The sequence below is a fragment of the Myodes glareolus genome, chromosome 3, assembly GCF_982192425.1.
Source record: "Myodes glareolus chromosome 3, mMyoGla1.1, whole genome shotgun sequence".
Lineage (NCBI taxonomy): Eukaryota > Metazoa > Chordata > Mammalia > Rodentia > Cricetidae > Myodes > Myodes glareolus.
The window spans coordinates 18,340,000-18,356,646 of NC_142028.1; the positions used below are offsets into that span (position 1 = coordinate 18,340,000).

General features: G+C 42.9%; 2 protein-coding genes across 4 annotated transcripts in view; one reads left to right on the forward strand and one right to left on the reverse strand.

Moving 5' to 3' along the window:
* The window catches only part of Lrp6 (LDL receptor related protein 6), a 120,582-nt gene extending 112,791 nt beyond the window's left edge, over window positions 1-7,791 (forward strand). Inside the window, exons 22-23 of the mRNA XM_085687252.2 lie at window positions 37-134; window positions 3,187-7,791. Of these exons, the coding sequence (XP_085543378.1) occupies window positions 37-134; window positions 3,187-3,481 (393 nt within the window). The 3' untranslated portion in view covers window positions 3,482-7,791. The remainder of the gene's footprint in view (window positions 1-36; window positions 135-3,186) is intronic.
* A 6,947-nt stretch (window positions 7,792-14,738) lies between these two features.
* Bcl2l14 (BCL2 like 14) overlaps window positions 14,739-16,647 on the reverse strand; it is a 42,293-nt gene continuing 40,384 nt past the window's right edge. For all 3 annotated transcript variants that reach the window (XM_048432414.3, XM_087904050.1, XM_087904051.1), the window contains one exon: window positions 14,739-15,133. In XM_048432414.3, coding sequence (XP_048288371.2) covers window positions 15,095-15,133 — 39 coding nt within the window. In that variant the 3' untranslated portion in view covers window positions 14,739-15,094. The remainder of the gene's footprint in view (window positions 15,134-16,647) is intronic.

Genomic DNA, 16,647 nt, shown 5'->3' on the forward strand with positions numbered 1-16,647 from the left:
ATTGTTAACTTAATATTTTAATTGTTTCCCTTTTAGATTTTGAACCCACCACCATCGCCTGCTACAGAGCGATCTCATTATACCATGGAATTTGGTTATTCTTCCAACAGTCCCTCCACACATAGGTCCTACAGGTAAGGCACGCCTTCTTTTCCATATTTCATTTGTGAACATACTAATCCTCAAATGAACAGACCATAATTATCAAAGAAAGATTAGGATTCTTGTCTTGGCAAGACTTGACATTGTCCACCCCCAAATCCTTTCTTTTTTATTTTATATTTAAAAGAGAGTTACACAGCTGGCTTTTAGAGTAATGCAGTTAGGGACTGGGCAAGATAGGTCAGAGTTGTGAGAACTCGCAGGTAGCAAGAGTGTGGAACACAGATAATTGAAAGAAATCAGAAGCGGGTTGGCCTACTGTAACCTGGAATAAAAGATTTTCCATGTAGTTGCATGAAATAAACAAATCTCTAGTGTGGGAGGTCTTTTCTGTCTATGTGTTGCTTTTATTGGTTAATGAATAAATAAACTGCTTTGGACCTATAGCAGGGCAGAACTTAGGTAGGCAGGGGAAACTAAACTAAATTCTGGGAGGAAGAAGGCAGAGTCAGAGAGAAGCCATGGAGCTGCCAGAATCAGACATGCCAAAACTTTAGCCGGTAAACCACAGCCGCGCGGCAATATACAGATTAATGGAGATGGGTTAAATTAAGATGTAAGAGTTAGCCAATAAAAAGCTAGAGCTAATGGGCCAAACAGTGTTTTAAATAATATAGTTTCTGTGTGATTATTTCGGGTCTAAGCCAGCTGGGCAGCCGGGAACCAACAAGCAACCCTTCTTACTACAAGTCTCACTAAAGTGAATGAAGCATGTTTGTAAGTAGTAGCAGGAAGTGACCTCTGCTAACTACGAGTGTGTTGAGGAGGTCTGTTATTGTCATGTGCGCCTCGCTCTTCATCTGTGTTCTGTCTGAAACTGCCCTTGGTCCTCAGTGCCCTTACCATTTGGATGGTGTTTCCTTTCAGTCAGTTTGGCCTGGGAGGACTTTGCAGTGATGGAAAAGAATAGAAACTGCCTACAAAAATCACTTAAAGACTGAGACAGGGTTGCCTCCAACATAGTTGTTTCTGTGAATTATTCTAAGATTTCTTTTCATACCACAGTTTTGTTCTAAAATGCCAAAATAAAAACAGGCCTGAAAATTGAAAAACAAGACCAGAAACTAAAATTTCATTTAAAAAACTTACTTAATTCAGCTTGAAGGACATTAGGCAAAGTATATGACTGCTTTACATCATTTCACATGTCTAAAGTAGGCTAAAATCTGTTGAACTTCTTTATCAATTGCCGTGATTTTGCTTAAGCTGAGATTTAACAGAATTTTGTTGATCAACTTTCTTTTTTTTCCTTCTTCTTTTTCTTTATGAGACTAGAAGTTTTTTGCCTTTTAGTTTTAATCCAGAAAATCTCCCCAGGCTTTGGCTTCTGTTTGGACAAAAAGATGAAACAAAAAAGCAGAAGTGCTATGATGATGTCGTGTTAGCAGTGACGGTGGAAGTCCCAGGAACCTGCTCAGTGGGGCCTGTGGGGCAAGGCCGAGTGACAGCAGAAGGCATGGGTGCCTGTCAGTTGTTCTTGCCCCTTTTCTTGCAGTCGCTGTATTTTAGAGACAGTTAATGCATGGATCTTTAGGATAAGTATGAAATAAGAGAAGCGTGGCCATACGCAGAATAAAGTTGTAGGAAGTCATCCACAGACAAACCAGTGTTTAGGTCAGCTCTTACTTCCATGAGTGTGCTTCTTGTGAGGTCGCTCCTCTTAGATACCCAGGTTACAGACTTATTAACTAGAAATTATTTTAAAGGTATATAAACAAAGTAGACAGTTGACTGGCCCTCTGGGCATTCAAAGTTGTAGCATGAGGGCTGGCTTGTTGGGGTATCTGTTCCCGCCCGGTACCCCACAGCCGGCAAGTCCCAGAGAAAATCAATCACACAGAGATCTCTATAAGTTATAAAGCTGATTTGCCCATTAGGTCAGGCTACTTATTAGCTCTTACAACTTTTATTACCCCATTATCCTTATCTATGTTAGCCACAGAACTCAGTACCTTTCTCAGCTGGGCAGGTTACATTCTGTCTCTTCGGTGGTCTGCGCAGGAGTGGCAGAGGGAGCTTCCTCCTCTCTAGCCTTCTCCTATTCTCATTGCCCCGCCTCTACTTCCTGTCTGGTTGACCCGCCTATAATTCCTGCCTGGCCAATCAGCGTTTTGTTAAAATATGATTGACAGAATACAGACAATTCTCCCGCACCACAAAGTTAAAGTTTGATACTCAGTTAAAACTGCATGTTGGGCTATATACCTGACCACACAGAAGTCAAACTACTCCACAACTCCAAGTTAGAATAGTTTCCCTTTGCACACGACAATAGCAACAGGGTGAATGTGGCTGGAGTTCAGCCTGAATTGTGTAGTAGTTTACTTCTAAAAGAAGCAAGGTCTTCAGACATCATTAACTTACCTGTCAGGCAAATTATGAAATGACCAAAGAGTGTAGAGTGAGAGTAGGCTGTAGAAGACCCATCTCCACACGCTCTGAAGCTCCTGGAACAGCTGAGATCTGTGAGTGTGAGATGTGTAACAGGTCAGCAAAGCTGGAGTTGAACAGTAGACCACTTATTTTGTGTGAGCAAGGCCCTGGGTTCAGTCCCTAGCCCCTGAGGTAGCACCTGAGGAAAAATAGAACAGTTTTGCAAAGTGTGTCAATAGTAAAACTCTTGAGTTGGTTTGTTTTTATTCTATTTTTGAATATAATGCTGGGGGTCAAACCCAGGGCCTTGTGTTCAGCAAATGCATTTTAGTTTGCCTCAAGGGGGAAGAGCACATTTGGGGCTCGATTGAGTTCTTTTCTGCTCTTCAACTCCATCCATGTTTTCATCAGTGTGCCATTGTTTCTTCATGTGTGTCGATTAAAAGCAGCGGCTTTTCGATTGTGGTGGTCCTAGGGATTAAACCCATGGCCTCCCTGCACATGCCAGGCAAGGACTACCCATTCATACAGATTTGAACTGCAGCAGCTCATAGCTTTCAAACTGGTTTTATATCTCTTTCTCTGATTTCTGATACAGAATATTCTTCTGTAAAACTAACTGTGTGTCTCTTTATTTTCTTTACATACTAGCTACAGGCCTTACAGCTACCGGCACTTTGCACCGCCCACTACACCTTGCAGCACTGACGTCTGTGACAGTGACTATGCTCCTAGCCGGAGAATGACCTCAGTGGCAACAGCCAAGGGCTACACCAGTGACTTGAACTATGACTCAGAGCCTGTGCCCCCACCACCCACACCCCGCAGCCAGTACTTGTCAGCAGAGGAGAACTATGAAAGCTGCCCTCCTTCTCCGTATACCGAGAGGAGCTACTCGCATCACCTCTACCCACCGCCACCCTCCCCCTGCACAGACTCCTCCTGAGGAGGGGCCCTCCTCCTCTGACTGCCTCCACCGGGAAATGTAAATACACATCTGGTTGAGATCTGGAGGGGGGGAGGGAGCTATAAAGCAGAGTGAGGCAGACCCTGTACAGTTAACATTATAAAGTGGGTGGGGTACTGGAGATATTTGTACAGAAGAAAATGATATTTATATATTTTCTTAAAAGAGCAGATTTGCTGCTTGTGCCATAAAAGTTTGTATAAAATATAAATTTGTACTAAAAGTTTTATTTTTGCAAACTAAATACACAAAGCATGCCTTAAACCCAGTGAAATGACTGAGCACAAAGGAAACAGGGATAGCAGAGGCATCACTGACTGGGAGTGTCTGGGTTTCAATGATACCAAAAACTAAAGAAAGAGGAGAAAGTAATTCCATCTCAGAATGGCAAACTTGGAAGCAGCCAAAATTGCCTTCAGACTAACTAACATTTTTTTAAGGTCAACAAATTAAGAAACCATGAAGGAAAAGAAATTATAGTACTAATTTTGGACAAAGGGCTTTGTTTTCTCTAGGAATCCAACAGTTTCCTTGAGAAAAATAGATGCTTGTACAATCCATTTTGAGTGTTGCTGTTGTAGGAGATGAGGTGTCTGCTGCAGGATGCTGTGGAGCTGGTGAGAGCCCATGCCGCTGCCCCAGTTCTTGGTAACATTAGCTGCTTTCACCTTGCTGCCTCCCCAGCAGCTTGTAGGCCATTCTGCCAAGAGCCATGATTTAGTCAAGCTTTTTAATCTGAGGAATTGACTAAATGGAATTTACTCAACAAGGGATTGATTCCAATATATCTACTATCATCATTTGACTGAGCTTTTAAGTTGTAGGCTGTTTTTGCATAATCAAAAGTTAGCCATATTATTGGTCTTCCATGATTGTTTAATGCTCATTAAAGTGTCTTTTTACAACACATATAGACAATGCTTAAAAAAATCACAAATATGTTATATTCTTGTAAATTAGTTTTGTATCCTTGCAGCATACAATATCACAGTGTGAAATCAGTTAATGTATGTTTTTTAGTAAAACATTTAAATGTGCTCTGGTTAGAAACAGTCTATTTAAAAAGAAGGGTTTTTTTGTTTTGTTTTGTTTTGTTTTGTTTGTGTTATTAGGTTTCCCTATATTAACTGTATGTGATGTTTTCACTTTCTGTGGATCAGCTTTCCTCAGAGTGACGTCTCCCGCATACCTCTGTTAGTGTGGTGGGAGGCACCTTCTTGGCAGGCACTGTGAATGCTCTCACAAGGTCCACAGTCTTCTTACAGTCACCTGTGTTTCTCTGTGTCCTCTCTTGTCCCATTATGGACTAAGATAATTTCACAAATGTAGCAGTGTGAGTTAAATGAGAAGACTCACTGAACTGCTCAACTGCAGGAACTTGAGTGGTGGAGACTAATGGAAGTCTCTTCTGAAACATGCCTGACCTGCCGTCATGGTGGTCCTGAGCTGCTACCTCTGTCGCTGTCAGGGCTGACCTGTGGGATGACCTTAGCTCACTGCTGTCCCGCTGTCCAGACATTAGTGTCCTGCTTTTTATGTCTGCCTAGCACTCCTCGCTACAGTTGAACTGTTTTTACCTAGTGTGCTTTTACCTAAGCAGCTGTTGATTACTTATTGAATATATTTTTAAATTATATATTGATGTGAGGCGTCTCTGAATTTTAGAGCCTAAGTGAAAACAATAGAAAGAAATGATTCCAGAATTTTGGCAGAGTTTAATTAACTTTAAAAAACACAGAGGTACGTTTTTAAAGAGAAAACCAAATCTTTCAAGATAATGCTTATGTTGGGGACAGCTTAGTCAGAATCAGGGGCACTTATCTTGTGTATAAGTAAATGGCAATCCATCCATGTCTTGCATTTCAGTCAGATAAACATTAACTCTTCCTGTTACTGAAACGAAGTGCTTGGCGGGCGTCTAAGACAGAATGGGCCTTGAACTCCCCTTCTGTGCCGCACAGCGCACTTGACGCTTGAGTGAAGATGGGAAGGTCAGCAATGACTGGGTGGCAGTTAGAATTTGAGAATTCTATGTTTACATTTTAATGTGCATCTTTATCTGGTGGGCTTCCCATGTAGAGACTTGCACTATAGTGAGCTAAGAAGGATGCTGCCTTGTTTCATCTCAGTCCAGGTGCTTGTGCTGCGATGGCAAGGGCCTCTTCTTGCAAAATACAAATTTGTGTGCCAATTTGTTGAAATGATTTGAAGGCAGTTCAGGTTAATCTCAGTATCCTCTTTCTGGGGCAGCTGAGTTGTAGTGAGTACTTCTGAGAGTATTTTTTAGTGAGATGGTTGTTAAATTTGAGAAAGATAATGATACTCAAGTTACATGGACAGTTAAGTTTAAGTAAACTATGTCATAATTATTGAACATAAAAAATAAGGAAAAATAAACTTATGAGAACACAAATTGGGGAAAAGGGAAAGTTTTAAATTAGGATATGTCTAGATTATTTAAGAGGAAACATGAATAAAATTTGATTAGATTCCATAGTTTCTTGGCTATTTGTTTTGAGCTTGTATCTTAAAGTATGCCTATTTACTGATAGAACATTTTGTACACTGCAGCAAGCTTTTCTGCACTGCAATCTTCTGTAACTAGGACTCAAACACAACTCCTCTGGGGCCCTAGTCTCCTAACCAAGGCCCAAGTAGTTCTCATGTAGGTCAGGTAAATGGGCACAGTCACAGAAAAGGTTTAAGCTAGAGTTGGTGGGTAGAATATTACTGGTACTTTTCTTCTTTTTAAAAAATTTTACAATGCTTTAGACAGTGCACACTAAGTTGTAAAACTAGCCTTCTACCTTAGGTGACAGTTGGGGAAGTGTCTGTTGTCTCATGTAAAGGCCCATGAGTGACTGTCAGTACATAGCTGTGCTTGCTCATCCGTTCATTCAGTGTGCTTAGTGATCAGGGTGGCTTTCTGCAAGTAAGCCTGCTTCCCTGTAAGCTTCAGAAACAAAAGTCGTCTTTTGTTTGCCCCCGAAAATGCCCTGCTTTTAGTAACTGTGCCGTGCTAATGTGTAGCCCATGTGACTACAGAAAGAATTACAAACTGATTTCTTACTCAGAATTAGACTGTAGAAAGGAATGTGGATATCAGTTGATTGACAATATTTAAGAGTTCACAAATGAAAGCCATGCACAATTATGGGTGTGCTCTAACTAAGTCCTAAGCACGTTTATCATCAAGCATTAGATAAAATGTCAGAATTCCTTTTAGTTTCCTGGGGTTTCCTTATCCCAGACCTAAAGCAGGCCATGAGAAGAGGTGTGATTTTAGGACATCTGGGATGGCACTGCTTTATAACAGTGTCAAGATTTGGCTTTTGAAATCCTCAGGTTTTAAAGTCACGAACTTTGGGCCTCAAAATTACACATTAGTGACTTAAGTGGTTCTCATTGTGGATCCTTATTTTCAGGATCTTTCTCTGACTGCACAGTTCATTGAATTCAGCTTACACCTGAGGAGAGGGAAGGTGGGTGCACTGGCTTATCTTAGTGACTTAGAATCAAGTTACCTACTCTTTCCTCGCCATCAATTGGAAGTGAGCTTTATCATTGTTTCACAGGCATTTATAGACCATTCTTTATTTTATTCCTAGGGAATTTTTAGAATTACAGATTTATTGCACTCAGAAGCAGAGTATGGGCCCAACATACACTCATCATTGAATTCTCCATCATCACTTAGCGTTTGCCCAAAGTCAACACCAAAGAGATAGAGAACACGCTTTTGCTTAACTGTCCATTTAGGCTTTGTTTGTTTATCCACTACATATAGGAAAGTTGAGGGGTGGTATAGCTATAGATCCGTGTGGATATGTATCTATATCAGTGCCCAAATAGAGTACTCAGAGGAAAGTAAGGCAAGGAGAGTGATTCCATCAGAGTCTGGTGAGGGAAGACCAGAGAAAGAGGATACGAGAGGCCGAATTGGACTGGCCTCGTTGCAAGTGAAGGATCTGGTGCTGCTTTCGGGTGTTTGTCCCTTATGAGTCTAAACTTTTTCTTAAGCTTTAATCTTTGTCATTGTCTTAAGTCAGCTGGTGTTTCTTGTACATCGACTTTGGTACGATGGTGCTTTGCAAGGATGTATTTATATTATAATGGCCAACATTTGGTCAGCCCTTGTCCACTTACCCCCTTTTGTAAAATAAGTGCTTTAATTATAAATTGTATAAAGGTACCTTGTATAAACTCCCTTTTGATTATTACAATAAGCTGAATTGTAACAAATGAAATGTTGATTTTTATAATAAAACCATGGAAAAATCAGTGAAAAAGTGGAACTGTCATTTATTTACTCCAAGAAATAATGAAAATGGTTGTGCTTTGTGTGATGAACACTACTGTATTTCAAATAACAGCAGTGCAGCTTTGACGCAGTCTGTGTGAAGAACTGAGGACTGTTGGCTACTTCAGGGCTCAGCTATGTGCCTAGAACTCTGGAGACCTACAGGCTCTTCAGCACTGCCATGTTCTCGCTGATTATGAGTGATACCTTAAAGTGGTGTTGCTTTTCCTGGTGTGGAGCCTAGTGTGATGTTGCCATGAGAGATTTGTGGAGCTGAACCAATGAGGATGTCTGTACCAGGTCTCTCTGAGTCTCACTTTGCTGTGAGATGGTTAAGTGGAAGCCACGTTCTAATGTAAGGTCGTCTCAGATGCTCTTGATCTTGAGAGAAGTCTTATCATCTCCACTTGTCCCTTATGAGGAAGGAGAAAAGGCCAGCCACATAGGTCACACTGTTTCCAGTAAAAGGGAGGGAAGAGCCACAGTTTCCCTTGAACTTGATGTGGTCCCAAGAATGGTGAAAAGTCATGTGTATCTTGGTCCTCCTTTGCCAAATAGGCTTTTGGTAACATTTATACAGTCCTCTTAATTTGAATTCATTTCCTTGGAGGTGCAGCTTGTGTGGTTTCTGTAAATTTAACTCAGGATGAACTGTAGTCAGTGCTGTCTCTGTCATTTACACCATTATGCAATCTACACATTGGAATCATTCTGGAAAGTTTTATTGAGATTTGCTCTTTCAAATTCAGATTTAGTCAAAGCAGAAAATTGATCTTCCCCCCCCATACAAAAGCTAAAATAAAGGATAATTTTATTCAAATCTGACCAGCATTTACTGTGTACCAGGCACTATGCCGAGTCCTCCCATTACCATATTCAAAAGTAATCGACTAGTTGATTAATAAACTTGGTAGGAAATGTCTTTTGGAGGATGGAATTCTCCATTGTAAAATTTCAATTAAAAAGTCAACAGGTTGTCACTGTAGAGAAGGGTAAGACTGGAACCTAGTTCTGCTCTTGTATCATGATGGGTTGTCTTATTTTTCTATTGCTGTGCTAAGTAAGACACTGAGACCAGGATAACTTAAAGAAGACTTTATTGGGGGCTCACAGTTACAGAGGGTGAGTCCATGTCATTATGATGGGGAGCATGGCATCTACAGGTAGGCGTGGTGTTTGAGCAGTAACTGATAGCCTACAGCTTGATCCACAAGCACAAGACACTGGGAATGGCTCAGAGTTTTGAAGTCTCATAGCCTGCTTCCAATGACACGTGTCCCCCAAGACTGCCCCCTAATCCTTTCCAAACAGTTTCGTCAACTGGAGATATTCAAATATCTGAGCGTATGGGAGTCATTCTTACTCAAACTATCATCATCGTTAAGCCATGTCTGGACACATTTATTTTTTTAGATTTTCTTCACAAAGGTTTGTTCTTAATATACCAGGCTCACTTTTAATGCAGAGGTTCACCTGCATTTGCCTCCTGGGTGCTGGGTAAAGTGTACATCATCAAGCCTGTACCCGCATCCCTGGCTCCTAAGATGCCTTCGTTTGCTTCCCATAAATGTTTCCATTCAGTTTTTAACTTTCTGGTTTTGCTGGTTTTTATTCTTTGAAAAATGAATCATACAAAAGTATGCTTAATTTTTAGATATTTTGGGCCTCTTCCAGGATTTTGTTATTTTAAAATTCAGTTCCATAAAGGTCAAATTTAATCCTTTTAAACTTTTTGAGACTTGTTTTTTGGGCCAGACTGATGGCAGCAGGAGCTCTTGAAGAGCGTGTGTGCTCTGCTGTGGGCCTCGCTCTTAAAGTCAGTGGGATCCCTCATGTCTCTTGTACCATGATGAGATTCTATCTACTGTTACCAAAAACAGTCACAGTCTCTGAGCTTCCCTCTGGCTCTACGTGTTTCATCTTTTCTGATAGTTTCTGCCTACACATGACAGACTTGTTAATTCTCATAACTCTTCACCCTTCAAGCATTATGCAATGTTTTTCTGTCCCTGTATTTTTTGACTTGAAGTTTACTTGTGTAGTGAGGGGCTGCGGGCAGGCCTGCTTTTCGCCTCACCCGGCTCCCGCATGGCTAGCTTAGTCCCAGAAATAACAACACACAAATTGTATTCATTTAAGCACTGCCTGGCCCATTATCTCTAGAGAGTTAGTTACTGACTAACTCTCATATCTTGATATTAACCCATTTCTAATAATCTGTATCACACCATGAGGTGTGGCTTACCGGGAAAGATTCAGCATGTCTGACCTGGTGGCTGGCTCCATGGCGTCTGCCTCATAGCCCTCTTCCCAGCATTCTATTCTGTTTACTCAGCCTACCTAATTTTCTGTCCTATCAAGGGGCCAAGGCAGTCTCTTTATTGACCAATGAAAATAACACAATAGACAGATAACCCTCCTCCATCATACTTGTCTGATAGTAATATCATAGCTTCTTTGTTAACTCCTGTGTGATTTTCTATCCTTTTACTTTCTGCCTCTTTTGTGTCTAGATTAAAAAATTAAAGATAAATAGCCATTTTTATGGTTCAGTAGGTAAAGGCACACTTGCTGTGAAGTCCAAAGACCTGAGTTTGGCCAACATGGGGAGAACCAACTTTCCTGACATACTCATTAAATAAATGAAAATTTTAGCCCCACAACTGACAGGGTTTCTCTTCATAGCTCTGGCTGTCCCGGAACTTGCCCTGTAGAGTCTATTCTTATCTACTTGTTTCTTCCCTTTAGTGGAAATTTTTGGTCATATCTCTAACACAGATGTCATTGTGAGTGTGCCTACCATCTCTCTCTCCTTCCTAAGCTCTCCTCGCTTCTGAGACGGAACCTTACTTTGTAATTCAGGTTATAGCTTCCTACATAGTCCAGGCTGCTCTGGAACTCAAATCTTCCTGCTTTCACTTCCTGAGTGTGGCTACAAGTATGTTACATAATGTCTAGCCTTTAGTCCGGTGGTTCTCAACCTTCCTAATGCTGTGACCCTTTAACATAGTTCCTCATGTTGTAGTTACCCCCAACCATAAAACTATTTTTCTTGCTGCTTAATAACTAATTTTTCTACAGTTGTGACTAGTAATGTAACTCTGGCTTGCAGGATATCTGTATGTGTCCATGTGTCTGTCCTTTCTTCATTCCCTCATTGCCCCATTAGGCCACTCCCTGAAGCCGTGTAGAGCTCAACACTGCGCAAGCTTGAGGACCAGAGTTTGGGTCCTCCGAACCCACATAAACCCTGAGTGGGTGTGGTGACTCCCCTGTAATTCCAGTGCTCACATCAGGCTTACCAGCCAGACTAACTGTGTTGGTGAGTTATGGGTTTAACTGTGAGACCCTGTCCCTGTGAATGAGGCAGAAGGCTGTCCATGCCAACCTCAGGGCTCCACACACATGTATGCACTTGCCTGTGCATACACACATGCAAATACACATACACACCACAAAAAATAAAAAAGTCTGTTCAGAGTCTGACAAGATGGTTGAGGCAGCATAAGGACCTGCTGCCCAAACATGACAATCTGGGTTCAGTTCCTGGATCCGATGGTGGAAGTTGAGAACTGACTTCTGAAATGTCCTGTCACCTCCATGTACATGCTGTGACACTCACCTGCACTCATACCGACACCCAATATAAGAAAAACTTTAAAGTTCTCTGTTCAAGTCTTCGCCTTCAATTCTGTGAGAATCCACCCCACTATGGATGGCTCATGCCTCCGTGAATGACCACATACCCATGGGTATCACTAATTGGATTCAGGGGATTAATAATAATTAACATACACACATATATGTATGTATATATATATGAATGTATGTATGTATACACACATATATATGAACATCACTGTGTAGTCAAAGATGCCCTTGAATGTACGGTCCTTCTGCCTCAGCATCCTATCTTCTGTTTTGTTTAAATTCAGATCTACCTGCCTTTGCCACCTGAGTGCTGAGATTTAAGGTGTGCACCACTATGCTTTGCCTCACTTACATCTTCTTGATGTGTTGGAAATATTTTAATTTGCATGTTTATATGATGTGTGTGCACTCGTGTGTGCATATGCATTTGTGTGTGAATTCAGATGCGCGTGTGCCATAGTGTGCATGTGGAGGTCAGATGACCTTGGGTGTTGGTCTTCATGCTCCAGTTGTTTTGAGATAGGCGCTCTTGGTTGTTTTCCATTGCCTGCATCATACATCAGGCTAGGTGGTCTGGTAGGAGAACTGGGATTACAGATGCTCATGCTACATGTCAGGATTTTATGTGGGTTCTAGGGATTTGAACCCTGGTCCACGCGCTTTTGCCCAGCAACCCATCTCTCCAGCCCAAACATTCAAATTGTATCAACATTTAAATATCCTGCTTTGCCTTTGTAACCTTCTTGTGCTTGTGTACTTTTGTGTGCATGTACATATGGGTTTGGAGACCAGATATTGAAGTAGTATCTTCCTCAGTCAAAAGCTTTTCACCTTGTTTTTTGAGACAGGGTCTCTTCCTGCACCTAGAACATACACAGCCTCATTGACTGGTTCCTAAACGCTGCCCTCACCTCTCTTCTTCTCCAGCCCTAGGATGACTGGTATGTACCACTACACCTGTCTACTACACGGACAATGGGGTATTGTGCAGCAAGCATTTCACAGAGCAGAAATCTGAGTGTTTCGCCTATTTCTAAAATTGGCATTCCTCCTGGCTCCGTGAATCCTCTGGAGAAGGCTCCTTTCAGTAGTCTGAAGGCTCTGTGAAGCCTTGGGAGGTTTTCCCACGTGTACACATTGAACTGTCCTTATCTGTAGACTCAGGACTGTCTGCAGCTTGGGGTGCTACTCCCCTCCCTCCCTTTGCTGTCCACTGAAGTCACATCACCCTTGCTGAGCTCCTGCTCAGACAGACTGCCGGGCTCTGGGTGGTTCCCGACTCGGAGTACAGCCAGAGACTGCTTTCCGTGCCACATTCTAAAGCAGTCGTGGGCTCATGTTGCCTCTCATCCGTCAGCATTACCCACTGCCGCGTCTTAGAAATCCTTCTTTCATTTATTTTGTCTGCAATAAAATGAAGACTCAGGCAGGAGATGAGATCTAGTTACTCTCCCATCATCCTGACTAGAAGCTGCCTATGATTTTGGAATCACTCAGAGAGTTTGTTATGACTCCGTGGATCTCGGGCCATACGCCAGTTGTACTGATTTACAAGCTGTGGCAGAGGCTGGGGTACGGTCTGCAGGCATGTGCCAAGAAGTTGCCTGGTGTCAGATGTGTAAAGTCAAACGACACAAGAGAGTTCCCGCACCACTGAGAAAGGCTGCGTGTGCCAGTTCATAGGGTGCAGCGCACTAAGTCCATTGTCTACAGAAAGAGCGCTTTGGATCCCTCTCGAGGAAAGACATCCAGATACAACCCCATGGCAGCCAACAGAGAGTCGGTAAATGACGCACGGGGGGGAAGGGGGGAAGGCGGAGGTGGAATAAAGGAGTAAATTTGGATCCGGAGAACCCTGGGGAAAGGAGGCTGGCAGGCAAGCGCATTCCAAGGGGAGAGGACGTTGTTCAGGATCCGAGGTGTGGGAATGCAGGACACATTTGAGAAATTGTGAATAGTTAGGAATGGCTAGACAAAAGACAGAGATCAGGGAGAGGTCTTCAGTGTCTCCATCTTAAACAGATGCATAGGAGGAAATAGAGGAAGTCATTCTATGGGCTACACAGTTTAATGACAATTTTGTATCTATCCGTTCATTTTAGGTCAGACTGCATTCAAGGGGCCACAATCCAAAAATATGCAAGATCCTGTAAGTACATTATTTTTTGAGACAGGATCTTACTATGTAGACCAGATTATCTTGGAACATGCAATCCTCCTGCCTCAGCCTCTCTCAAGTGTTGGAAACTCAGATGTGCCTGCCTACGCGGTTAGTTTTTTCCAGTCATAACATCAATAGCTAAAGAACAACCGGTAAGTGAGAATGGGGCTCCTTCAGCTGCACTGTGGGCAGCTCACGGTCGGAAACAGCATTCAGTTAACACTAATTAGCTCCCAAGCGCCATCCTGAGCACTTTGTGTAGGTTAATACACTTGGTCTTTACAGATATGATACTTACACTACTGTGATAACTTACGCTTATTTTAACAGAAAACACTTTTTGGGGGAGGTGTTGAGACAAAGTCTTGAACTCATTTTGTCTGTCCAGTTGGTCCCAAACTTGTGGTCCTCCCTCCTCAAGCTGGGGTTGTAGGCAGCTGTCACCAGGTCCAGTTTACAGGACAATCCTTTAACAGCAATCTTTCAATGCATCTATTTTACTAGTCACCAACCATTATGCTACCTCCAGGAGTACTAAAATCCCAGAGCCCACGCTGGGGGGATGGCACTGTGGGTAAAGTGTTAGCCGCCAAAGTGTGAGGACCTGTGCTTGAATTCACAGCACAGACCTAAGCAGCTGGGTGTCCCAGTGCACATCTCTGGTGGTGAGATAGGAGGTGGAGACAGAAGACTCCCTGGAAGCTCACAAGCCATCTAGCCTGGGGTATGATGCAATGCACGAGAGGCCGTGCTTCAGACAAAGTGGAAGATAAGGACCAACACCTGAGGTTGCCCCTTGACCCCCATACGCATGCTGTGGTACATGTGTGCCCCACTCTCAATCCCAGAAACCTGGCAGAGTGGAGGTGTGTCACATGAAGAAATCTGTAGGTGATCACCTAATGGTTTTGTGCCAAACGCAAGTTTATCAAACTATCAAACTGCCGTAGCAGGTTTTGAGAAAATGGGTCAGCAAGGCTTACACCCAAACCAGAGCTAATAGGAAACTCGAGTTTCTTCTTTAACCTGAACAGAGACATCTTCCTATAGTAAGCTTGAGATGATGCCATTAACAGACTCTCCCAAATGTCGTTTGAAAACAAACAGTACCAAGACTAAAAAAGTAAGCACACGCTCTGTTTATCATTTCTCCTCAGCAGACACCGCTGAATGGAACACTTTCTCTAACCACACGGGATGGTTTCCAATCTGAACATGTATAGGTAAAGTGATCACTTATCTTGATGAACTTCCTCGCAGTCAAATAACCTCAACGCAAGTCCATGCTACTGAGTCCTAAGAGCTAGAAAGAGCAAGGCCTCTCCTGATGCATCTTGAGTCAAAGGAAGGATGGTTCTAGAAAATTAGGGCTCCATCTACAGCATCTGTTTTAATTTTCTCCTGAAGTCTATGCCGAGAGCGGTGGGCACAGGACCACCATTGGACAAGGAACATTCCAGATGACAGATCTTTGGATGTTTCAGTCAACTTCTTCATGTGATATTCCAAGTACTTTTTCCTAGAGGAGGAAGGGAGAAAAAAAGGCTTAAAATTCAAAGTTTGATTCACTGCTGAAGTGAAAACAGGCTGGGAGACTGGACTGGAGTTGGGGAAGTTGTGGAAGGGTGCCTTGTCATCCTTGGGGTGCCTGCAGGGAGACCAAGAGAGAAGGCTTTCTGTTACTCATTCGGGGCTAACAGGCTGACCTTTGAAATGTGCAGAGTTTGAGACCCCTTTTAAGATCCCACAAAGGAAGGAAGGGTTTACGCCGATGGAGGCCGCAGTGACTATGAACACACTCCTCACTCAGCAAGGACGAAGCTTGCTTAGTTTGTGATGTGATTTAAGTATGAAGGGTCTCTCCTACAGACTCTTGTGCTGAACACTTAATCCCTGCTGGTGACCCTCTTTGGGAAGGTTGTGGAACTTTAAAAGGGTGGAATATTGCTAGAGGAAGTGAATCACTGAAGGTTGACCTTGACGTTTGATAGCCTGGCCCTTCTTCCTGTCTGCTCTCTGCTTCCTGTTCACCCAAGATGTGAGATGAGGAGTCCCACACTCCCACACCATGGAGCTGCCTTCCGCTCTATGACTACCACTCCTTCAAACTGTGCAGGAAGATAATCCAGCCTCCCTTAGGTCACTTTCTCCCAGCACTGAGAAAAGTAATTAATATAGCAGGGTTTGGAGATGGAGTTGACCCTTCTGTGACTGACCCTGTCACTACTGAACAAGGATTGTCTCAGTATGTTTGATGTATGTCAAGTAACAGGAGCTATGAGACAGACAGGAGGCACATACGTACTCGTCCAGGTTAACTGTAACTGAGTGAGAATGGGGAGCTGCAAGCTCAGGAAACCTTCAGTACAGAGACAAGAGTCCAGAGCTTCCTTTCTCCTTCTCCCTCCCCTCTCCCTCATGGATTCTCCTCCTTTTTCTATTCCTTCCTCCTCCTCTCGCTTCTTTCATTATGAGACAGGGTCTCACTTGTAGCCTAGGCTAGCTTCAATCTCACAGCTATCCTCCGTCTCAGCCTCCTGAAAGCTAGGATTATGTGTGTGTCCCCAGGTCTAGCTCAAACTTCCCTAGGCGGCATCAATTCGTGTTTGTTCGTAAATAGCCCTTCATCAATGGCTCTTAGCTTCCCAGTGCTTTCCTGGCCCTTTAGCAAACTCAGTTCTCTCACTTCATTTCCTTTGCTGTCTCCTAACTGACACTCTCCAAATTAAACCCAGCTAAAGTCGAGAGTTAAGGTGAGGGTTTATCACAACTGGGATAGGCAAATTTGGATGGAGAGTACAGCGGCTAGGGCTGCGGATGTCGTGTGTGGGCAGACTGCTTGACTAGTGTGCACAAAGCCTTTGGGTTTGATCCCCAGAACAGGAGGAAATAAGGAAGTACCTAAATCCCAGCACTTAGGAGGCAGAGTCAGGAAGTTCAGGAAATCAATGCTAACCTGAGCTGCATGTGACTCTGACTCAAAAACAAAAGCAAAAATATATATAAATAAGAAAGGAAGAGATTAAAAACCAA